This window comes from Mus pahari, chromosome 3 (genome assembly GCF_900095145.1).
Source record: "Mus pahari chromosome 3, PAHARI_EIJ_v1.1, whole genome shotgun sequence".
Lineage (NCBI taxonomy): Eukaryota > Metazoa > Chordata > Mammalia > Rodentia > Muridae > Mus > Mus pahari.
The window spans coordinates 19,033,853-19,057,229 of record NC_034592.1 but is presented as its reverse complement, the minus strand read 5'-3'; the positions used below and the strand labels follow the sequence as shown (position 1 = coordinate 19,057,229).

The window sequence follows — 23,377 nt, the reverse complement described above, 5'->3', positions numbered from 1 at the left end:
AAGCAAGCAATGCAGTGCAACACTAGGGGGCACTCTCACCACAGGGACAAGCTCGGATCAGGTAGATTCAAGGAGGAACATGAACCACCTGCAAACACAGGTCAACAGTGGAGAGGTGTGTGGCCCTGTGATTCAAGGAAAGCCACAGCCCAGTGACAAGCAGGACTTGCTTCTGTTTGCAGAAGCCTACCATGTGAGAGAACCAAAGCACGCCAGGACGCCACACACCTGCCTTTCCTATCAGCCCACAGAAGTCCACATGGGACTCTCGGCTCAGGATTCTCCTCCAGTCCAGCCTCTGTGCTTCTTTCTCTCAACTCCCACAAGGATGCAGCCTCCATTTCACCCAACAAGAACAGAAGGCAGGCTTTGAAAGAGCACAGCTACAGAACAAGTGTCCTCTAATAACCAGCCTTTCCCGATCCTCAGCACTAGGCAGTGCTCACCATCCGCAAAGCCACAGATGGAAGCCGCTCAGCCTCACACAGAGGCAATGCCGAGGAGGCCTGAGGCACTGCCAAGCCACAGCAGACACCCACCCTCACCCTTCGACCAGGCCCCAATCCCACCTTCAAGGTCTTCACGGCCACAGTGAGGCTGTACTTCTTCCAAACGCCCTCGTACACCTCCCCGTACTGGCCTCCACCCAACTTGTGCTTCATGGTGATGTCGGTGCGCTCCATTTCCCACTTGTCATAGTTGGGGGACACACCGTAGATGGTGGGCTTGTTGCGCTTGGGAGCTGGGTAGTGGAGTGTGGTGATGAGGCCATCAGCTACCGTGGAGTGATGGTGGACTAACTCCGCCAGAGTGTTGAAGCGGCTCTCCGAGGAGACGTACAGCTGAGGGAGAAAAGGGAACAGTCCTCATTCACAGAGCTAACCCTAGGGGAAAGAAAGGCTCTACACTGTTTAGAGTCACCTGTGGCAGCTTATTCTAGCAGGGGTAGAACTTACCAACACAGATGCTCAAGAGCCCCAGGGCATAGACACCTGCCTCTGCTAAACCCTACCCAGCATCCCCCAATTTATAACTTTTTTTTAAAAAGATTTTATTTATTTATTATATGTGAGTACACTGTAGCTATCTTCAGACACTCCAGAAGAGGGCGTCAGATCTTGCTAAGGATGGTTGTGAACCACCATGTGGTTGCTGGGATTTGAACTCTGCATCTTTGGAAGAGCAGTCAGGTGCTCTTACCCACTGAGCCATCTCACCAGCCCTCCAATTTATTACTTTTAATTAATTTTTCAAATTATTTTTGTTTTATGAGTATGGTAATCACATGTATGTATGTGCACCATGCGCATGCCTGGTGCTCTTGGAGGCCAGGATAAGAAACAAGAGTTACAGAGAGTGACTGTGAACCACCATGTGGGGGCTGGGATTAGAACTGGGAGTCTCTGGAAGAGCAGTAGCCAGTGCTCTTAACCCTGAAGAGACATCTTTCTAGTCCCTGCCTTCCAATTAAATGTTCTCCCTCAATGTCCAATCTGAGGCTACCACCAGGGTGGAGGACAGTGTGGCTCCATACCCAGTCATGTTTCTGTCAGCACCTTGCAGGCCAGGAGCCAGCACAGCCTTTTCCAATGGGACACGGGAAGACTGAGGCAGGAGTACTTGCAGGCTTCTCTGAGCTACAGCACTGGGGGCAGCAGTGGCAGAAAGCACTCTGTGGGAGTGCAGCCACCTTTGTTTCCTGCTGCTGCTGCTGCTGTGCTGTGCTGTGGGAAAGAACTGCTCCATGCACATCTACACACACAGCTGGGCTCCGGGAACAGCAAGCACTGACCGCCTGACTTGCCCCAGCAGCAAATTCACAGTGGGGGCTGTGGGGGTGCTGGACTCTGAGGGCTGATACTTGGTAAGACAGCGTCAGGCTGTGACTACAAAGGACATTTGGATAGCAGAGAGGGAGGCAGGAGACATACATAGGCTGTTAGCTATGCTGGGCCCCACTGTCTGACGGTCTGTATGCATGGCCTCCAGGCAGCAGTGTGGTGTGGTGGGGAAGCTTTAAATGGTGTGGTCTCAGGGGGCAGCGTTTAAGGTCTTGCTGGGAGCCCAGAGTTCTCCTGCTCCAGAGTGCAAGAGGTGGGCTACAAAGGGGCCAGTCTGGCCCTTCAGTCCCTCTCCGATGAGAAAGAAGCCTGTTCCTGTCCTCACTCAGCTGACTGACTACTCCACTAATCCACTGCTCCTGGGCCAAGGGCCTGTACCACGTTGCTTCAATTTTCAGCTTTCCCCACCAAGAGTTAAATAAAACTTTCTGTGAATTAGCTGCTTCAGGTTATTTCATTGTGGCAATATAATACAGACACAATTCTTTTCTCTAGCTTACAAAGGCGGCGATAACCACAAGGGGGTAGCAAGCTCCCTTCTCTGCTGTCCAGAAGATATACACATATTTTTTTTAAACTCAGGCAGGCCAAATTTGAATCTATAATTCTACTAAAATAAAAGTCCAGGACAACCAAGATTTGCTTAGACGTGTTCCTCACCCTTGTGTGATATCTGTGGCCTCTGTGTGAGAAGCTGCCTCTGAGCACAGAACCCTCCAGGCTGAGGAAGCCCCTCTCTCACCTCAGAGCACCTAGAGAGGCTGCATGAACTGCTCTGGAGCCACAGTAAGTTAGACTAGGACATGAGTTGGTGAGGTGGCCCTACCATAAACTTGAGCCCCACACAATGTTGCCCACAGCACTCCCCTCAGTGCTGATCACAGACACAGTGTACTCTGTACGGTTTCGGGGGACAGCTCCCCATCTCTACCACTCCCCAGAGAGCTATAACTGAGCTCATTCTCCAACCTAAAATTTACATTAAATATTATAGCCTGCTGCCCTCAGGTGCACTGTGGCTCCATCCCGGCCATGTTCCTAGAGTCACACGCCCACTCTGGCAGCTGCCTTCTGCCTGCTCTAGTTTTTTGAGTAGAACTTCAGTGATAATCAGGATGAGCACAGGGAGTTCACGGTGTGTTCAGAGAAGCAGGGGAAGTTAGTAGTCTAAGGGACTTGTTCTGTGCTATGCTTGCTCCACAAGCATACAGCATGCTCATCCAGGGCTCTGCCTCTTCCTGTTCATGAAGAAACCCCCATACTGACTCTCCTTGGTGCCACGCCATGGGCACATGCCATCTGTGCTTAAATTGAACCCAGGTCTTCAGAGCTGTTCACAGACCCTCTCGAGCCCTTTTGTTCCCACCCTGTTGCAGCACCTGTTCCCTCCCAGGGAAGGCAAAGCCCAGTTAACCTAGAGGCCCTGGGGCCAACCCTTCCTGCCTGGGCTCCATTTCGGTAAACTCCAGCCTATTGATTCTGACCATGAGAACAATGGACACTCTGGAAACTTCAAGAAAAGGAAAGGCTTCAAGGCTCTTGGGAGCAGGGGATACACAGCTGTGGCCGCAGGAGTAGGAACGAAAGGCAGGAGAGGCAGAGTCACCCAGGAGGAAGCCCTGCCCAAGACTGCCTCAGAAAAGCGCAGACCACCTCGAGAGGACAGAACAGAGCCCTTGGGCCTTCAGAGGACTCTTCTGTACCCACCTGTTGGCTGAGGATCGGCTGATTTTGAAATAAAATATAAGCATTATTAGTCCCAGTCTGTGCCTCCTACTGGTCTTAAATGTTCTCTTAAGTAATCAGAGAATTGCATCGAAGCAAAGCTATGTGGGGAGCATTCTTTAGCATTGAGCCCCACTATCCCACCCAGAGCTGTGGCACCTCCCAAATCCTGACGCATATCTCCCACTCTGGGGACACAATTCCACCCAATACAGCTTCCTTGTATATACTCTCTACAGATAAAAGCCTCATCAAAGGCTGAGAAGTCTTCAAAAGCTCTGAGTGCTTGGATAGTTGATAGACCCTTGTCCAGGGAGGGGTAGAGAGCAAGCTGTCCAGCTGCTGGTCATGGGAGAGGTCTCTCCACACTGAGACACATACCAGCCTTTAGACAGGAATCTCAACACTTCCCCACTCTGAGCAGTACTTAGCCTAGGCACAAGCTACAGAGCTGCCTCTTAGATCCACCTGGCTGCACTGTTCTGAGACTGGTGACTAAAGGATTCTGGGGACAAGATAGCAATGTTTTGCTCAGTGTGGACCTCAGTGATTATCTCGAAGCAGCCTGGCTGGCTATATTAAAAAGAAAGCAGATGGGAGCAAGCTGTCTGCTCCAGAAGCTCCAGGGGAAAAGGCACTTTATAGCCTGAGGGTTCTTTCAAAGGGCCACCACCCCAGAGTCCACTCCCCAGCGTAAACATCTAGCTTTACCCAACATAGCTGAGGCAGTGGCTCTAACTGCAAGTTGCGTGGCTAGCCCACCTGAATTAGGAAACACCTAGGGCACTTCCCTGATGAAGCACAGCTTGGGTGCTTCTGTGATGGGTCTCCAGCATGAACTGGGTGGGGAAGACCATGCCCAGTCAATGTGGGCAGCACGTTCCATGGGCTGGTGTACTGGAGTAACGAGATAGAGAAAACCAGTGTATTCCCTGTTTTCTGCTTCTTCATCCTCTGGGCTATGAGCAAGCAGCAGCACCTACTGAGAGGCCAGCCCCACCAGGACTAGCCAAGTACACAAACCTTCCCTTCTGTAAGTTGCTTTTGGTTAGGCATCTGATCAGTGTTGAGAAAAGGAATTAAAACATACCAGTAACAGAATGATTCTGCACTGAAACCACAGTGCTACACTACACTATCCCAGAGACAGGCAGGAGGATGTGAATACTCAAGACGAAAGAAATCAGAGAGGCATATGGATGGCCATGGTGGCACATGACTTTAGTCCCTGTGCTCTGGAGGCAGGGGCAGGCCAGTCTGGACTGCAGAGCAAGTTCCAGGAGGACAATGTAGATGCTCATATGGTACAAATGAATGTGTGAGCCGCCAGAAAAATGCTGAAAAGATGACAAGGGGGCCAGCCTCCCAGACACAGACTGGAAGGGCAGGGCTGCAGCCTAGAGTCTCAGCCTAGAGCCAAACAAGCATGGACCCACATGCTCCACACACCTCAAAGTGCGTGCACAGACTTCTCTAAGCAGGAGAAAAGCAAACGTCATAAGTGGAGCAAGAATGACACACGGGCAGCGTAACAAAGACAGTGTATGGTCTGGTGAGATGCTATAACCCTGTGAGGGAACGAGCCGTCTGAGAGAGGGATGGGGAAAACGCTGCAGATGGTGGCCTTTAAAGGGCATGCAATCTTTACTAGTTCAGCCATCATCTTGCCCATGCTTATACCAGTGCAGAGAAACAAAGGTAACAGATCACAGACATTTTTTCAGTTTTGTTGCTATCTTTACACTGTGGCTCACCATGTCATGCTTGCTGTATTCAAACTCAGCAATCTCCCAGCCTCACTGCCCCAAGTATTGGGCTTACACGTGTAAGCCACCACAGGACACTGACAGAGGCAGGTCCACATGTGCCACTGTGAAATCCTCCAAAACACCCTGTCACATGGGGAATGGCCAGGCGCATCAGTGTGCAGGCGTCATTTGTGTCTCTGCTTCATAAAATGCTACGCTGGGTAAGTCTGAAAGGAGCTGGCAACAGTGGGCAGACTGAGCTAGGAGACAGAAGTAGTTTTCACCATACTTGGTTTTTGTCACTTGAAATCATGTACATACATTACATATAAGTAAGAAGCAATGCTGTGTGTGGCAGTGCACACTTGTAATCCAGCACTCAGGAGGCAGAGGCAGGAGTACTGACTGCCACAAGTTTAAGGCCAGCCTGGGCTACATAGTGAGTTCCAGGCACGCCAGCATTACATAGCAAAATACTTTCTCAAAAGCAAACAAAACCTGTGTGTGTATAGAATGTGTCCACAATATCTGCAGTTCTGCAGTAAAAACAGGGTCATGCTAGGTGAGCGCCATACATGGAGCCAGATCACACACGTACCCTGCCCCCAACCACAGTTCAGATGCTGTGGTCATTTAAAAAATGGTCCCCACCAGCTTGGCTTATATATTTGTGAAACTAATGCAAACTCCTGCTGTTTACCTGGAAGATTCCAAAGATCATCTGTTTTGTCTGAAACAGGGTCTTCATCTAGCCCAGGCTCCCTTTGAACTTACTATGTAGCCAAGGATAGCTTTGAATTCCTGATCCTCTGTCTAGGCCTCCTGCTGGGATTACAGGTATGAGCTACCACACCCTGCTTGAGTGAGGCATCCTGATCCAGCCTTGCTGCCAGAACTCACTGCCCTGGGCTACCATCTCTATTCCCCTCGGTGCTTCCCACAGCCCATCAGTTCCTGCAGGCCTCAGTCGGGCGTCACCCACCTTGCCGTCGGAGGCGGTGTTGATCCTGTAGTGGTACACCCTCCCTTCGTATCGCAGCGAGATGGACCTCTGGCCAGGGCTGCTCTCACTCTCCCGCACTAAGAAGCTGCCATTGATTCCGCTGCTCAGCAGATACTCAGCAGCATTTCGAGATACAGGTCCATGATACCAGGAATGTTTCTCCAGGCTGTTGACGGGGGTGATGTAGTTGCTTGGGACCCATCCTTGGCCATTTTTTGTTTGGGCTTCACACCATTCCCCATTGTGATTATAACCCAAGACCCGGAGCTTTTCACCTTAGAAAACAGAGTAAACAGACATATCATTGGTGACTGGTTTTCTTCTGTCTAACCTTCCTCCAGCACATCTGTTGCTCAGGAGGACATAGGGCACAACTCTGCCTCGGCATCTAAGGTCATACAAATTTACTCAAGAGTTTTGTTCCAATTACAAGGAAACACTTTAGGGAAAAATGCTTTTGCTTGGGGAATTAAAAACAGTAGAAAACCCCCATGTTTCCAGCCTGGGGTTCAGGTGTCTTCTGTAGGAACATGGGGAAACGTGTAGCCCTGGAGCCCCCAAGGGTGGGTGCTATGCTCTGCAGGCATTTCTGCTCTCACATTATAAAGGTCTTGGGGAGCAAAGGGCAGGCCACTCAGAGCCACTCCCTGCTTGCCACCTCTCCTTTACCTTTAGTGATGCTGAGAGTGTTATCTCCACTGGCCACAAAGTCATAGAGTGCCACAAAAAGGTTGGGGTCATTTTCACTGGGTCCAGCAAGGAGGTTTTCCTTGGAGTTCCATCGCGCTGCTTCACTGAGACCCTGGGGCTCAAAGTCAGATGCCACAGGCCTCTGCAGGGCTTCTGCAAGACAAGGAATAGGCAAATGAACCTGGAAGAGAAGCTGGGAGAGCTGAGCTGAAGTCACTGTTTAACATCTGCACAGTAAAATGGTTAGTTGTCATTATCAAGTATTATGCAAAGCATAATTCCTTATGGTGGTTTAAGTAAAATGGGCCCCGTATGCTGACATATCTGAATGCATGGCCTGGGCTTCAGAAATGGAAGTGTTTGGGGAAGATTAGCAGGTATGGTCTCACTTAGTCCCCAACATCCATGCCATTCCCAGTTAGCTCTGCCTCCTGCACCAGGCCTGTCTACTGCCACACTCCCCACCATCATGGTCATGGGACTCTAATCCTCTAGAACCATGAGCCCCAAACTAAACATTTTCTGAGTTGCCTTGTCCATGGTGTTCTGTCACAGCAATAGAAAAGAAACTAAGGCATTCCTGCTCCCAAATAGTTTAGGCCTTTAAATTCATTCTTTCAGGCAGGCAAGATGGCTCAGCAGGTAAAAGCAACAGGTGCTAAATGCGACAAGCTGAGTTTGATCCCCAGGACCCACATGTTCTTTGGAGGGAACTGACTCCAGAAAGCTGAGTTCTGACCTCTGTACCCACAATGGCATATGCACCCCCCCCCAAATAAATGCAATAAAATTCATTAATCCAATATGAATTTTCTCGGAAATAGACATAATCCATCTCTATAATCTGCCACTTTCTACAATATGGAGTATACATTCTTTAAAACACTTTTTGTTTTTCCTTTTTGTTCCAGTTTTTCTTTTTGAGACAAGGATTTTCATAACCCAGAGTGTCCTTAAAACTCCCCATTCAGGCTGGTGAGATGGCTCAGCGGGTAAGAGCACCAACTGCCCTTTCGAAGGTTCTGAGTTCAAATCCCAGTAACCACATGGTGGCTCACACACCCGTAATAAGACCCATGCCCTCTTCTGGGTGTCTGAGGGCAGCTACAGTGTACTTACATATAATAAACAAATCTTAAAAAAACAAAAACCCCTCCCAATTCATCCGCTCAGATGCAGGGGTAGCAAGACTGTGCCACTACACTAGCTTAAAACACTTAACTATATCAGTGTTGATATAAATAACCAGGCAGCACTGGCCATTCCAGGCCTCTCTATTCTGGGGTGAGAGCTGGGTTTTGTGATCTCTACTTCAAAATGCCCTCTGCTTCTGCCCAAGAGAGCTGTTGCCCACAGGAGACTGCCTCTCCACCTTCCTGCCAACATCAGTCCCCTCCTCTTCCCACTCAGATATGGTCATCCTTACACATTTTTGGCCTGTGAAGGCCCTGCCTGTCTCTTATGTTCTGAAATGTGTCTGTCCCAGCTGAGGCTGGAGATGACCAGCAGCGATTGCACCACACATGGCACTACTCACAGACAGCTTTCCACTCTGTCCTCTTTCTAACCCTGAATTGTGTGACAACTGTCTCAGACACCTTTGTGGTAAGTTTGCAGAAGGGCGCTTCTGAGGAGGCCAGTCTCCTCTAGAAGGCATGACAGTGCAGAGCTGTGGAGTAAAACCTCAATTCCACTTGAGTGAGATCACAATGAGAAATCAAACTTGCACAACAGTTTGGACTTAAGAAGAGTAGAAAACTTACAAAGAGCCACACACAAACATTAACACTCATTATGCTACCATATATAGTTAGAAGACTCCCCCCACCTCCAAACTATCATTTTCTTGGGCAGTAATACCCATTGCGGGGATGAGCCTGACTTCATTCACTTAAAACAATATCAACAAAATGATGGAAAGCTACCTGTAGTTCCAGCATCAGGGAGGCCTGAGGCATGAAAAGTGCCTCAAATTCAAGGCCAGGCTGGGTCACTGTCTTAGTCAGGGTTTCTATTCCTGCACAAACATCATGACCAAGAAGCAAGTTGGGTAGGAAAGCCTACAATTCCACATTGCTGTTCATCACTAAAGGAAGTCAGGACTGGAACTCACACAGGGCAGGAACCTGGAGGCAGGAGCTGATGCAGAGGCCATGGAGGGATGCTGCTTACTGGCTTGCTTTCCCTGCCTTGCTCAACCTGCTTCCTTATAGAACCCAGGACCACCAGCCCAGGGATGGCACCACTCACAATGGGCTGCCCCCCCCCTCCGCCTTGATCACTAATTGAGAAAGTGCCTTACAGCTGGATCTCATGGAGGCATTTCCTCAAGGGAGGCTCCTTTCTCTGTGATAACTCCAGCTTGTGTCAAGTTGACACACAAAACCAGCCAGTACAACTGACTCCTTGTCAACTTGTCACACAAACACATCAATAGTAAGCCTCAACCCTTATTTTCTTATTCACCCCAAGATCTAAATAACTTTAAAAGTTTCACAGTCTTTAAAAGTTCTTACATATTAAAATTTCAATCCCTTTAAAATATCCAATCTCTTTTGAAATTCAAACTCTTTTTACAATTCAAAGTCTCTTAACTGTGGGCTCCACTAAAATATTTTCTTATTTCAAGAGGGAAAAATATCAGGGCATAGTCACAATCAAAAGCAAACTCAAGCTTTAACCATCCAATGTCTGGGATCCACTCATGATCTTCTGGGCTCCTCCAAGGGCTTGGGTCACTTCTCCAGCTATGCCCTTTGTAGCACACACCTTGTCTTCTAGGCTTCATCTGCCTGTGCTCCACTGCTGCTGCTCTTCTTGGTGGTCATCTCATGGTACTGGCATCTCCAAAACACTGNTGTCTTCTGCTGCAACTNGACTGCACTTTCATAAATAGCCTCATAGACTCTTTTCATGGTGCTCAGCCTCAACTTCTCTGCATGCCCCCTTCAGTCCTGGGCCTTCAACTGCCACTGAGGCTGCACCTTACCAATGGTGCCCAAGCTTCAGCTGCTACCCCTTCATGCTTCAAAACCCCTAACACCTGGATGATTCAAATATCACCAAGTCTGACTGACNGCTAACATGCGGTACAACCATGGCTGCCTCTGGAATAAGCTTCTCTGTGCTCTCAGGAAACCCTTCCAATAAGATTTCACCTTAGTGATGCTGGTCTCTTCTTAATCACTGCTCATTTCTAACCAGTATCAATCATCCCAGTAATGCAAATTAGTGCTTCTGGTATCTTGTTAACCACAGCTGATTCTTCAGCCCTAGCTAACCAAAACCACAGAATCTTCACAATCAATACAGCATCGGTCCTGATAAGAGTCTTTAATCTTTCCTCTGAAATTTCACAAGCTAGGCCTCCATCTTCTGCACTGTTCTCAACATCATCTTCCAAGCTCCTACAGAACATCCTATAGAGCTCTTAACACTCAATTGGTCTTATAGCTCAAAGTTCCAAAGTCCTTCCACAATCCTCCCAAAAAAAATGGTCAGGCTGTCACAGGAATACCCCACTCCCAGTACCAACTTCTGTCTTAGAGTTTTACTGCTATGAACAGACACCGTGACCAAGGCAACTCGTATAAAGACAACATTTAACTGAGGCTGGCTTACAGGTTCAGAGGTTCAGTTCATTATCATCAAGATGGGAGTAAGGCAGTATTTAGGCAGGCATGGTGCAGGAGCAGCTGAGAGTTCTACATCTTTATCAGAAGGTTGCTAGGAGAAGACTAACTTCCAGGCAACTAGGATGAAGGTCTTATAACCCACACCCACAGAGATACATCTACTCCAACAAGGCCACACCTACTCCAATAGAGCCACACTTTCAAACAGTGTCACTCCTTGGGCAGATTATATACAAACCATCACATTCTACTCTCTGGTCACCATAGGCTTGTTCTAACATGAGTCTATGCGGGCCATACCTAAACACAGCATAATGCAAAATACATTCAGTCTAACTTCAAAAGTCCCCATAGTCTATAGCAGTCTCAACAATGTTAAAAGTCCAAAGTTCAAGGTCTCTTCTGAGATTCATCCAACTAATTAACTGTAATCCCCAAAGCAAGACAGGAAACCGGCTGGGCAAACGTCAAACTCTGCATCTCCATGTCTGATGTCAACGCAGTCTTCAGATCTCCAACTCCTTTTCATCTTTGTTAACTGCAACAACTTCTTTCTACTGGGCAGGTTCCACTCCCTGTTAGTAGCGTTCCTCAGCAGATAGCCCATGGCTCTGGCATCTCGAACATCTTGGGGTCTCCAAGGCAACTTCAATGTTACAGCTTTTTGTTTCAATGTCTGGGATCCACACATGATCTGGGTTCCTCCAGAGGGCTGGCCTCACTTCTCCAGCTTTGCCTTCTGTAGCACTCTAAGCTCAGGTTGATCCACTCCACTGCTGTGGCTGTTCTTGGTGACTATCCCATGGTACTGGCATTTCCAATACACTGGAGTCTTCCACTGCAATGAGGCTTCACCAATAGCCTCTCATAGGCTCTCTTCATGGTGCCAAGCCTCAACTCCTTTGCATGATCCCTTCAGTCCTGGGTCATCAATTGTAACTGAGGCAGCACCTTCACCAATGGTCTTCTATGGCCTCTCACAGTGCCAAGCCTCAGCTGCTCTTCATGACCCCTTCATGCCTTCAAAACCAGTACCGCCTGGGTGACTCTTACCCATTTCCAAGTACAGCTGCAGCTTGAGGTACAGCCTTAGCTGTCTCTGGAGCTTCTCCGTGCTCTCAGGAAACACTTCCCGAAGATGTCACCTCAGTGGTGCTGGTCTCTTCCTAATCACCACTAATTTCTTAGCTCCAGCTGACCAGCATCGATTGTCCCAGTAGTCCCTTCTATTTTTCACTCTTAAGCCAGAACTACATGGCCAAAGTTGCCGAGTTCTGCTGCTTGCTGGGGATGGGACATGGTCCCCTTGTTCTATTACATCTCCACCAGCTTTCTCTTTCCAGCTCCTTCACTGCCTAAGTTTTGCTGTCCTGGAACTTGCTCTGTAGACTGACTTTGAACTCAGAGATCTGCATGCCTGGCTTCTAAGCATTGGGATTAAAAGTATGGCCCACCAAATCTGGATTTAAGTTTTTCTTCACCTAGAACTTGCTCTGTTCTAGGCTGGCCTTGAACTCAAAGCTCTCCTTTGTCTCCTGGGATTAAAGGCTTGTACTACCAGGGTTAGACCTAAACTTAGCTGGGTGGGATCTTGCCCCAAAGTCACCACTCCCTTAATTCAATTAAATATCCTTGAACACAGGATTCAGCTCCATTTCACTTCCTGGTGCTCCTTTAAAATTCAAACCATATATTTTGTAGAGGTGGCTCAGTGGTTAAGTGCACTGACTGCTCTTCCAAAGGTCCTGAGTTCAATTCCCAGCAACCACATGGTGGCTCACAACCATCTGTAAAGGGATCTGATGTCCTCTTCTGGTATGTCTGGAAACAGCTACAGTGCACTCATATAAATAAAATAAATCTTTAAAAAAACCTAGGATATTAATAAAATTCAAACCATATATTTTGTATTTTTCCTTTCTCAGCTTGCCGTGCCTGATTAAAATGCGTTTCTTCAGACTTAACCAGAGAACAAAGTCTCTATTGGGCTTTTTTGAGACATCCTTTGTCGATGCAATTAATATAAATCTCTTTACCTCAGGAGCCTCAGGCAGTCTCTTCAGACAGTGGTAAAAGTAGCTGCATTCTTCACCAAAACATCACAAAACAGTCTCTTGGCTGCACATTAAAGTTCTTCTCCACTGAAATCTCTTGGGCCAGCGGTCCTACACAGTTCAAATGACCCTCAGCACCACTGTCTTCCATATTCCTACTAGGTTGGCACATTAAGCCCCAGTTAAAGCATTCCATGGCTTTGCAAATCCAAAGTCCCCAAATCCACATTATTCCAAACAAAAGCATGGTCAGGCCTATCATAGTAATATTCCAGTTGCTGGTACCAACTTCTATCTTAGTTAGGGTTTCCACTGCTGTGAACAGATACCATGACCAAGGCAATTCTTATAATGACAACATTTAACTGAGGCTGGCTTACAGGTTCAGAGGTTGAGTCCATTATCAAGGTAGGAGAGCATGGCAGCATCCAGGCAGGCATGGTGCAGGACCAGCTGAGAGTTCTATATCTTCATCTGAAGGCTGCTAGCAGAATACTGACTTCCAGGCAGCTAGGATGAGGGTCTTAAGGCCCACACCTACAGTGACACACCTACTCCACTAAGGTCACACCTTCTGGTAGTGCCACTCCCTGGGCCAAACATACAAACCATCACAGTCACAAAGTGAGTTTGAGGCCATCCTGGGGCATGGAGAGTGTTCAAGGCTAGGTAAGTGCTACACAGTGAGACCATGTCTCAAAAAATGAAGAGGAAGAGAGGAAGGGAAAGCAGACATGTCTAAAGGATGAACAGGACCCATAAACAAACAATTCATGGAAAACTAAAATCATCATTGGACATGGAAAGTGTGAAGTCTTACTAGGAACTGAAGAATGGCAATCCTTCAAACCAGTGGGCCCTTCTAGACAGTGGTGGGCACGCAGGTGAGATATCATGACGGCAGGCGGTCCTCTACAGGGCCTGCCTGCAGCAGTGTGCACTGCCGGGTCCACCAGTGCAACACAAATCACCTCCGTCTCACAATCTTTCAACATCTTTGGCAATTTATCCCAAGATATGCAAACAATGACTTGTGTACACCAATTTAAAAGACGGAAAAAAATTGGAAGGTCCAAAATACCCACTGATTAAGTTAAGTCAAGCTATTCTCCATCCATAAAACAGAACACGTCAAAGTCCACTTGGGATGATTTAGACAGGGCTCGCTCAGTGGCAGGACACCAGCCTGCAATGTGCAGGCCCTGGGTTTGATTCTCAATACCACAAATAAATAAACAAAATACTTTCACTTGGGAATATGTTTATAATACATTCATTAAAATTTTATATTATATTCTGGCATATACAGTAACATCCTAATTTTATAAAAAGCAAAGAGAACCAGAAGAAACTGGTCACCAAGATGTGAGCAGCAGCTGACCCAGGGTGTGGAGGGTTGGTCACAAGGCTTTCAGCTTTCTTTACACTCTCCTCTATTATGGCTCATTTGTTAACATGACCAGGTTACTTTTATAATCAGCTTCCAACCCCAACACTAGAATAACATGTAAGTAGAAGCCAGGATGCTTACATAACAGACAATTTAAAATGAGCAGCTCTGGGGAGAGGCTCCTCCCACTGTCCTGAAAGAGCACTTATGTGTTTCCCTGCATGCCCCAACCCGGGGCCAGCAGCGCAGCGTTTTGGAAGGCTGGGCCTATACAGGAAATGAATGCTGTGTCACGCGTACAGAAGTGCTTTTCTTCTCAAATGCCATTTGACCTCTTCTATCAAACATTCTGTTGCATCTGGATTTGATCAGTTACATAACCAGAGGAAGTGGCCTGGAAAAACACCTGGAGTAAGCAGGACACGTTCTGCCCAGAGGTGAGGAGTGAAGAAGGCCTGTCCCCAAGGCTGAGATAGAAGCTAACATGTAGGGTGGGTGAAGCCTTGTGAGAAAACCGTTCTGCAGCTGCCTGTCCTGCAGCTGCCTGGATCCAGCAGGATGGCCTCCAAGCCCTCTCTCTCAACCCCACCCCATCCCCCAATCCTGGTCCTCAAGTTAACAGCCAAAGCCCAAAGGGAAGTATTGCTCATGCGTGCCTCTGGATGGAGACATGGAGTGCAGCAACAAAACCTTCCAGCCAATTCCCAGTCCAGGCTGATGTCAAAACTGACTCACAGTGCATCAGTGCCAAGTTACTTTCTTCATTTCATAGTCAGCCATACTCGTCAACTGTAAGAATGATCACAGCTCACCAGGCCAAAGTTGCAGAACATACTTAAAGTTTTGTTGCTCAAGACATTAACTTTCTGCCAGTTCCACTGTCAGGAAACCACCCCGTCACCACCACCAAGTCCGAAAGCTCTGCTCACAAAGATGTCTCAAAGAGCTCCCCTCCTATTCTCTCAGCAAGCCTTTGACAGTATTCTCAGACAACAAACTGCACCATGCACTACTGATTCATTCTCTTCTCTGCCACAAGCACTTTCTGCTGTGTCCTTCTAAATGACTTTTTTTTGTTTGTTTGTTTTGTTTTTTTTTTTTTTTTTTTCAAGACAGGGTTTCTCTGTATAGCCCTGGTTGTCCTGGAACTCACTTTGTAGACCAGGCTGGCCTCGAACTCAGAAATCCNCNTGCCTCTGCCTCCCGAGTGCTGGGATTAAAGGTGTGCACTACCATGTCCGGCCCTAAATGACGTTTTAAATATATTAGACATTTTAAATGTGACCATTGTCCCCTTTAAGACCATTTTGTTCTCCTGCTGTTAGTAAGGAGGTTGCCGCCCATCAGTGACACTCAGCAAGAGTTGCTAATCAGTCTATTGCAGCTTCACAAATTGGTGCCATCTGAAAACTACCTCTAAACCGCTAGAAAACCTGGGCTCCTCTCAGAGGGTATCAGACTGTTGGAAAGTTCAATAGGAACTCTGCACACAATTTACTTGTTTAGACAGTACTCTAGGAAAACTGAGTATATTAAACATCCTTTTTATTAAAATAAAAAGAAATCCCTTTTCAAGGTAGTGAGTCACTGATGAAAACTGAAGATCCTTGGATGTGGCCTCTCTGGGTTAGACTGCTGTGAGGAATGAGGGGAACCAGTGGCTGCCCTGAGACCCAGGGGAAGGAGACTTCACTGTCTCAGGGAGACGACAGAATTGCCTCCAGGAAAAACATCCCCAGGAAGCTCCTGACTTCCTGTTGGCACTGGTCCCCAGGTCCCTGTGGAGTGTGGGGCAGCCGGCTGCACAGCACTCCCCACAGTCCTCACCTTGGCCCTGGGAGACACTTCCTTGTTGGGGAGGAGCAGAAAAGGGTATGTCCCTGAGCACACGGTCCTGTTTCCTGTGCTCATTTCAAGGACTTAAGTCCTGCCAAAGTAACTTTCTTTCCTTGGTGGCCCCTTTGAGATTTCCTCTGCCTCGAGGAATCTCCGCAATGCGCAGATCTGTAAAACAGACCCTTTGCAAAGGAGAGGGCTTCATGTTTTAGCTCCTCTCTGTTCCAGCTGATGAGGTCATGCTCAGAATATTCTCAAGTCAGTCTGTAACTGCCTCATGCGTTCCTCATAATGTGAGCTTGGAGGAAAAGTCTTATTTCCCACAATGTGAACCTGCTGAACGCCACTGCATCCCTCTCGTCACTCAGACCCTTACCCACAGTTCAGATTATTAAAAAAAACAAAACCACATTTAACTAAATATAGCCTTTGTATTTCCCTCACATCCAGAACCCAATTTTCCCAGCACCCTGAAACACCGAGTCACGGGAGTAGAGGAAGTGGAGTGGAGAAGTAAGAACACCAGCGCCATCAGTGGTCTCCCTCATGCCGGCCCAGGGAGAAGCAGCCGGTGAGAGCTGGATAGCTATAAAAATGAAAGCCCAAAAGGGGCTTGTCTCTGCGGTGCCATGACAGAGCAGATGGGTTCTCCTCAGGGAGAGGAGATGGGAGACAGAGGCAGCACTCAGCAAAGAAGGGGATGATCCAAGGCCAGCCTGACACCCTGATCTCAATAAAAACATGCTTCTTTATGACATCTTTGTCACCAAGGCAATGACAGTGTGAGCCCCTGCAGTTGTAACATGTGGACCTGGCTTCTGCTGGAGACTGCTACCATCTTGTGTTTCCTGTGTTCTTAAAGAAGCAAAATGGCTGGTTCCAGCTAGATATTAGTGAAGCAAAGACGATTTCTTTGCAAGGTGACCCTTGCAAGGTCATGAGCCCATTCCAGCCTCCCATGACCTTCCAGAGTAACAAATTCCTGCACAGGGCTGCTGAGGTGCCCAATGATACCCAAGGACCAAACGAGCAACATGAAGAGCCAACTGGAGGCTGGTGTATGCAGTGACCAGAGTATATTGTGCAACTTTCTCTTAAAATGATGCAGTTCTTTTCTGCTTCTGGTATCATAGGTACTAAATGAAATAGAATTCTAGAGAAACCTCTTTTTTAAAAAACAAACAAACAAACAAACAAACAAACAAAAAACAGGTTGTGTCATCCCAAGGCTTAAACATTTGCCTTGCAATCTTTTTAATACTTACTCAGGCAACTTAAACAACATAGACTTCTCCCTGAACCTCTGATCCTGTCAAACAGCCCAAATACTAAGCTTTCTGAAGATGCAACCCTTGTTCCCAAAATAAAAAAAATATGAAGGAATCCTGTACCACCTTTAAGACTCACTGTTGGGGCTGGGGGTAGGGCTGAGTGGTTAACACCTGCTGCTTTTACAGAGGACCTGAGTTAGGTCTCCAGCACCCACATGGCAGGGGTGGGGCTCACAACTGCCTGTAACTACAACTTCAGGAGACTCAACACCCTCCCTGGTCTCTGTGGGCACCTGCACACATGTGACATACATAAAAATAAAAATTAAAACAAAATATTTTTAAAAATTAATCTATTGTTAAAATAGTCTATAATTACTATTGGTGGAAATGACTAAATATTTTTAAATTTTAGTGTTTATGAGCAGTATGATTGGGGGGTGTGCATGTGGGGGGTCAGAGGACAGCTCTTTGCAGTGGGTTCGCTCCTTTGACCTTTATGTGGGTTCTGAGGTGGAACCCAGGTCATCAGACTTGCCTGGCAAGCACTTCATCTATTCAGTCACCTTGACAGCCTTCTAAAGAATCTAAAATACAGACACCACCATCTTCTAAAACCTCTCAGAGCACATGTCACCCAGGCCCATGTCAGCACAGCAGCCACAGGTCACCATACCTCTACACCACCTGCCATGTAAGGACCCTTCTGAAAAACCAGTCGGACTACTTCCTCTCTGTTACTGGCCAGCCACCGTTTTTTATTAACACTGCGATCCAGGCAATGCTCAGAACATCTTGTGCCTTGTAGGGTACGTACGTAGCTGTTGGCAGGTTTTTGGACACTGCTCAAGTCTACATGAGTCTCAGAAAATGACACTGTCAGTTCTATCCACGGTAGGGAAACTTCAGGTTCCTCCTGAAGCAGGTGGCAAGGCCCTACGGGCTCCAGGTAGGAGCTGTGCTCTTCCATCTTTCCAAACCCCTTGAAGTCCTACTTCCCCAGTCCCTGCTGTGTCACCTGACTGATCCCACCAAATCCAGTGGCAGGCTCTTCCCAGCCTGCAACATCCTCCTGCCTTTCCCATCTGTCAATGGACCTCTCTCCTACCTCTGTGCCCCTGCATTATTACAGCTCCTTCTCCACCCACACTTGAGCACTTGGTATTGACTCTGTCACCAGCTATAAGATGACAAGGACCTCCTCATGTCCCTGGCTTAGATTCTGATATGGACAAGCTATATTAAAATCTCAGCACACTTGTATCAAAGATGCTCCTTCCCATACCTGTCTCTAGGACACAAACAGTTTCAGCCAGGTAGACTCAGGAGGGGTCAGCACAGCACAGCACAGAGCACACAGCATAGCACAGCACAGCACATAGCACACAGCACAACATAGCACAACACAACACAGTACAGCACAGCACAGCACAGCACAGCACAATGTGCTGCTGGGAAGCTCAGACACAGAACCCACCATGCTTGTTAGCAGGGAGCAAAGTATTTTTAGGTCAGAACTGAAAAAGTGCACTGTTACCAACCTGTTAACCCAAACAAAGCCAGCAGAAATGTAGGACAAAGCAGCCTGTCCAGAAACCCTCTAGCACAGCCTAGGGACACAAAGAATTGTTTTCAATGAAATATAAGCTATGTTCAAGACCTTAAAACAGGGCAGGACACACAAATATATCTCTCTGTTCTTTCAAACCAAACAGGCAGACAGTGGTACAGCCCTGGATGTCTCTATGCAGAAGTTCCTGCACTGGCTGCAGACTCCAAGTGTTCTTAGTGAGCCTGCCGACAACAATGGGCTTACTCTGTCTTAGGCCATGTACAGCAGACTGAGAGCCAGGGATAGACTCAACATGCTCATCATGAGGTTCTTTGTCTTTTGTGTATGTGTATCTTCTGGGTCCTTGGGACTTGGCTGAACTGGACCACTCACTGGTAGCCAACTCCTTCAGAAGGTCTCTCTACTATTAGCACTTTTATTGCTAATTTGGATCATTGAAACACACTGACACAGACACACATGCATACACACACAGGCAGGACTCAGGCTCCAAAATGCCATGTTTGATTCTACCCACAACCCAGAGTCAAAAGTCAATTTTAAGATAACTGTTTAAAATGTGCTGCATCATAGGGGGTGGAGTGAGCACGGGAGCTCTATGAACTCAGATGGGAGGTTCAAGTCCAGTTACTCCCTGGGGAAGCACTAGCTAATGACCTATGATGAGAGTCGGCACAGCTGACTCTCAAGCATCGCCACCTCCCAGAGGAAAGAAATGGGAGCCCAGGGAGGTGACCTCACCTGCTAGACTCCGCCCTCCAGTTCTCTGTCAGCTGCCACCCATCAGTGTATCTGTCACAGTGTCTTGTCTGTCACTCCTGCTGTCTGCCCATGCTCAGTCTCCCCACTTCTATTTTCCTTCTTCTCTCCTAACTTTGTTGTCTTTGTCTCCCTGTCTCCTGGGAGAAGTCCCTTTTTTCTCCTTTTCTTCCTCCTCTTCCTTTCCTGCCCACTCTCCACTTATCCACCACTGCTCAGCAGTATGTGCTAGGAAGAGGGACTTGAGTATCCGAGTAACAGTTCTCATTGTGGACAAAGTTATATTCTCAAAAGTAAAGGACTGGCTGGGGAGATAATTCAGTGGGTAAAGCGCCTGCCACATGGACAGTAGGAGCTGAGTGTATATCCTTGGAAGCTTTCGGGGTCAGCTAGCATGCTGTACACAGAGCAATAGCTAACAAGAAAAAGACCCTGTCTCAAACCAGGTAGAAGTCCAGAACTGACAGCCAAACATGTCCTCTGACTTCCACACATACATATGTGTGCAATGTCTATCTACACTCCCACACATATGTGTGCAATGTCTATCCCACATATCACATACATATTACATACAGACAGAAAAAAAATGGGCAAGTGACTCTTCTGTTATTTTGCAACTACAAACATGCAAGGAAAGAGGATCAAGCAGCTTGACCACTGTTAAAGGTGGGTAATACATCGAAGGAGGTTTCTTACTATCTGTTTCTGATAAAGACATTAAGTCTCTGGGGGTGAGGGGCAGCATTCACACTGGCTTATACCTATAATTTTAACACCTGAGAGAAACTGAGACTGGAAAACTGTCTTAAAGGAAATAGATACAGAAAATTAAGAATATAATTTATAAATTGTTCTGGTTTATGAGTTGTGATTAATTATGAAGAAACTCAAATTCTTCCAGTGTCTCACTTGATCTTTACTTCTAGTTTTACATGATGTTTGTGCTTGTATGTGTACATGTGTGTGCCTATATGTGCATGTACATAGGTGGGTCTGGGAGGAAGATTGTTTTTTGGTTTTGAAACAGGGTCTAACTACACAGCCCAGGTTGTCCTGGCACTCATTATGTAGACCAGGCTGGCCTTAAACTCATAGGGATCCACCTACCTCTACCTCATGAGTGCAGAGCAAATGCATGTTTGTGTGTGCTTGAATATGAATGTGTATACATGTATATGTATAAAAAAACCCCTCTTCATAGCCATGAGCCTGGCCTAGTGACATATATTTAAAGCCTATCTATTCCTGTTTTCCCATATCCACCTCAAATCAGCAATGATACCAGCACAATTCCAGTGACTCGGTTCTTTCTTTTTACTTACATTGGTATTTTTTGTCCCAATGGATGTCTGTGCAAGGGTGCTGGACCTGGAGTCCCAGAGAGTTGTGAGCCGCCATGTGGGTGCTGGGAACTGAACTCAGGACTTCTAGAAGAGCAGTCAGTGCTCTTAACCACTGAGTCATCTCTCCAGTCCCCACAATGACAAAATTTTTAAAAGTTCTGAGCAGCACAGGATTTTAGTTTGTAAATGCCTAGGACTGTGGAAATATTTCCTCCTCTGCAGAATAGAAATAAGATACTGACCAAAAATCAATGGGAACATTTCTTGTACCATTAAAATATTCACCTTAGGATGGACTAAGGAGAGGATCAAGGAAGGAAAGATATTTTTCAGCTTAAATCTAAAACGAAGAGGACTGAAGAGATGGTTCAGTACTAGTTGCTCTTCCAGAGACCCCAGGTTCAATTTCCAGCATTCACACAGTGGCTAAGGCCATCTGCAACTTCAATTCCAGAAGATCAGAAGCCCTCTTCTGAGGTGGGCATGGTGGCCCACTCCTTTAATCCCAGCACTCGGGACCTGTCTCGAAACCCCCCCCCCAAAGCCCTCTTCTGACCTCTGCAAGGCGCCAGGCATCACATGTGATGCACATACATGCAAACACACACACACACACACACACACACACACACACACACACAAAACAACCATAAAACAATTAAATTTGAAAAAAATCTAAGACAAAGTATTAATTTTATTGCATATACATTTTTAAATTTTGAAATAAATTTATTAACAAGAAAAATTATGGCTGGGTCTACTCAATTCTATCACTACTTCAGCCATCAAAGAAACTGGTAAAGCCTCTGTGTTTTTAAATTGCTGGAGATCTGTTTACAATAACAACAGCTTATAGTTGCTGGCTCTTGCTCAGTGACAGGCACTGGATTGAACAATTTATATGATGTCTCTCAACAATGGGGTAGAAACTACTGTGAGCCTCATTTTACAAATGAGAGCATGTCAGCTGCTCAGAGAGCACCATGCCTAAATCATCTGAGATGGATGGCTGGCTCCTGGGGGTGCCTGGCTCCAGAACTGTCTACACTTCAGGGACCCAGGGCTGGAAGGGGATGCTGCTAGGACTTGGAAGGGAAGGCCTTACAATGTCTGAGGGTGCCAAGGGCAACCCCCAACAGCTCAGCAGAGATACATAGTTTTGCCTCAGCTGTTTTTAAAGTGGTCAATTGGGATTCTCATGGGTCCTTAAAACAACCCTTGGGTTAGAAGAGGAAGTCTCCCTGACTTGGACAAAAGAAGAGGAAGCCAAGCAAGTCAGGGTAAGATGGGGGTGGGAAGGGAGGAATCTTCTAAAGCCAACTTCTGAAGTGCTGTCACCAAAGTACTCTTCCCTTGGAAAATCAACAGGGCTAGTCTGAGAACTCAGTGAGGATGTCTGGGGTCACGTACTGTTACACTGTAAAAGCCCAATGGTATTAACATAACCTAAAATGACAAGGATCGATCTGCTAGGTAACAGAAAGAGCTCGGGATCCTCTTATTCCTGAACAAGGGAACAAAAGTGGTGAGCTCAAGAGAGGATTCAGAGCCCGGCCCTAAAAGCAGGGCCTTGGGACTGAGACTGCAGGAGGTACTGGCTTCACAGTCTCAAGCTGAGAAACTTCAGCAGGCTCTTCAAATATATGAGAAAGGTCAACAGGAGTTCATTCTGCAGCCAGCACAGAGCTTTGCAGAGTCCATATGCATCCCTGTGCTATAAACAAGGGCAGTGAAGCAGCCCTGGAGACCCAAGTTCACAGAGGAGGAACAGCTGACAACACTGGGGTTCAAAGTGGACCAAAGACAAAAGCTGATAGTCATTCTGAGTAGATTCTTCAGAAGAGCAAAACTGCAGCATCACGAAGGCTTCTTATAAATATAAGCTATATCTAGAGGGCATAGTTTTCTCTTAGAAAACCAAACCAAAACAAAACATAGGGGTTGCCTCTAGAAAGAGAATAGGAGAGCCAATTAATTTTCATTAAATACTTTCAGAATTTTCTTACAAGTATTTTTATGTTTGCTTAAAAAAATGTTAATGTTGCTTTATGAAAGTAGGTGTATTACTATTACCTGATGCAGAAAGGAAAAGACGGGTATAGTTTAGGCCCTAGCTGGGCATTTCTAAAGACAGTATTGAATGATCCATAGTGTTTTCCATGAGAGACCAGTGATCCAAAGAGGCTAACAGTGGGCTTTCTGGGCCAGGTGCTGTGGTGCAAGCCTGAAATCCTAGGTGTTCAGCAGGCTGAGGCAAGAGGATGCCAAGTGCAAAGCCTGTCTCTTCTCTTTGTGTTCACAGATTGAGTTCACAGCCTGACTGGACAACTTGGCAAGTCCGGCTCAAAATTCAAAAGTTGGCAGGGGCCTATGGGTGTAGCTCAAGGCCCTGGCTTCCAATACCCAACTTTAACTTTAACTCCCTCTATCTTTCTCTCTCTCTCTCTCTCCCTCCCCCTCTCCCTTCCTCCTCCTCCTCCTCCTCCTCCTCCTCCTCCTCCTCCTC

At 47.0% G+C, this 23,377-nt stretch overlaps 1 protein-coding gene across 3 annotated transcripts in view; it reads right to left on the bottom strand.

Moving 5' to 3' along the window:
• The window catches only part of Abl1 (ABL proto-oncogene 1, non-receptor tyrosine kinase), a 110,722-nt gene that overhangs the window by 18,538 nt on the left and 68,807 nt on the right, over window positions 1-23,377 (bottom strand). For 2 of the 3 annotated variants that reach the window (XM_021193831.2, XM_021193832.1), the window contains exons 2-4: window positions 6,987-7,160; window positions 6,297-6,592; window positions 570-842 (exon numbers count right to left, since the gene is read on the bottom strand). In XM_021193831.2, the coding sequence (XP_021049490.1) occupies window positions 570-842; window positions 6,297-6,592; window positions 6,987-7,160 (743 nt within the window). Of the gene's footprint in view, window positions 1-569; window positions 843-6,296; window positions 6,593-6,986; window positions 7,161-18,734; window positions 18,760-23,377 lie in introns of those variants that run through there. The other variant, XM_029536962.1, reaches the window with a different exon arrangement.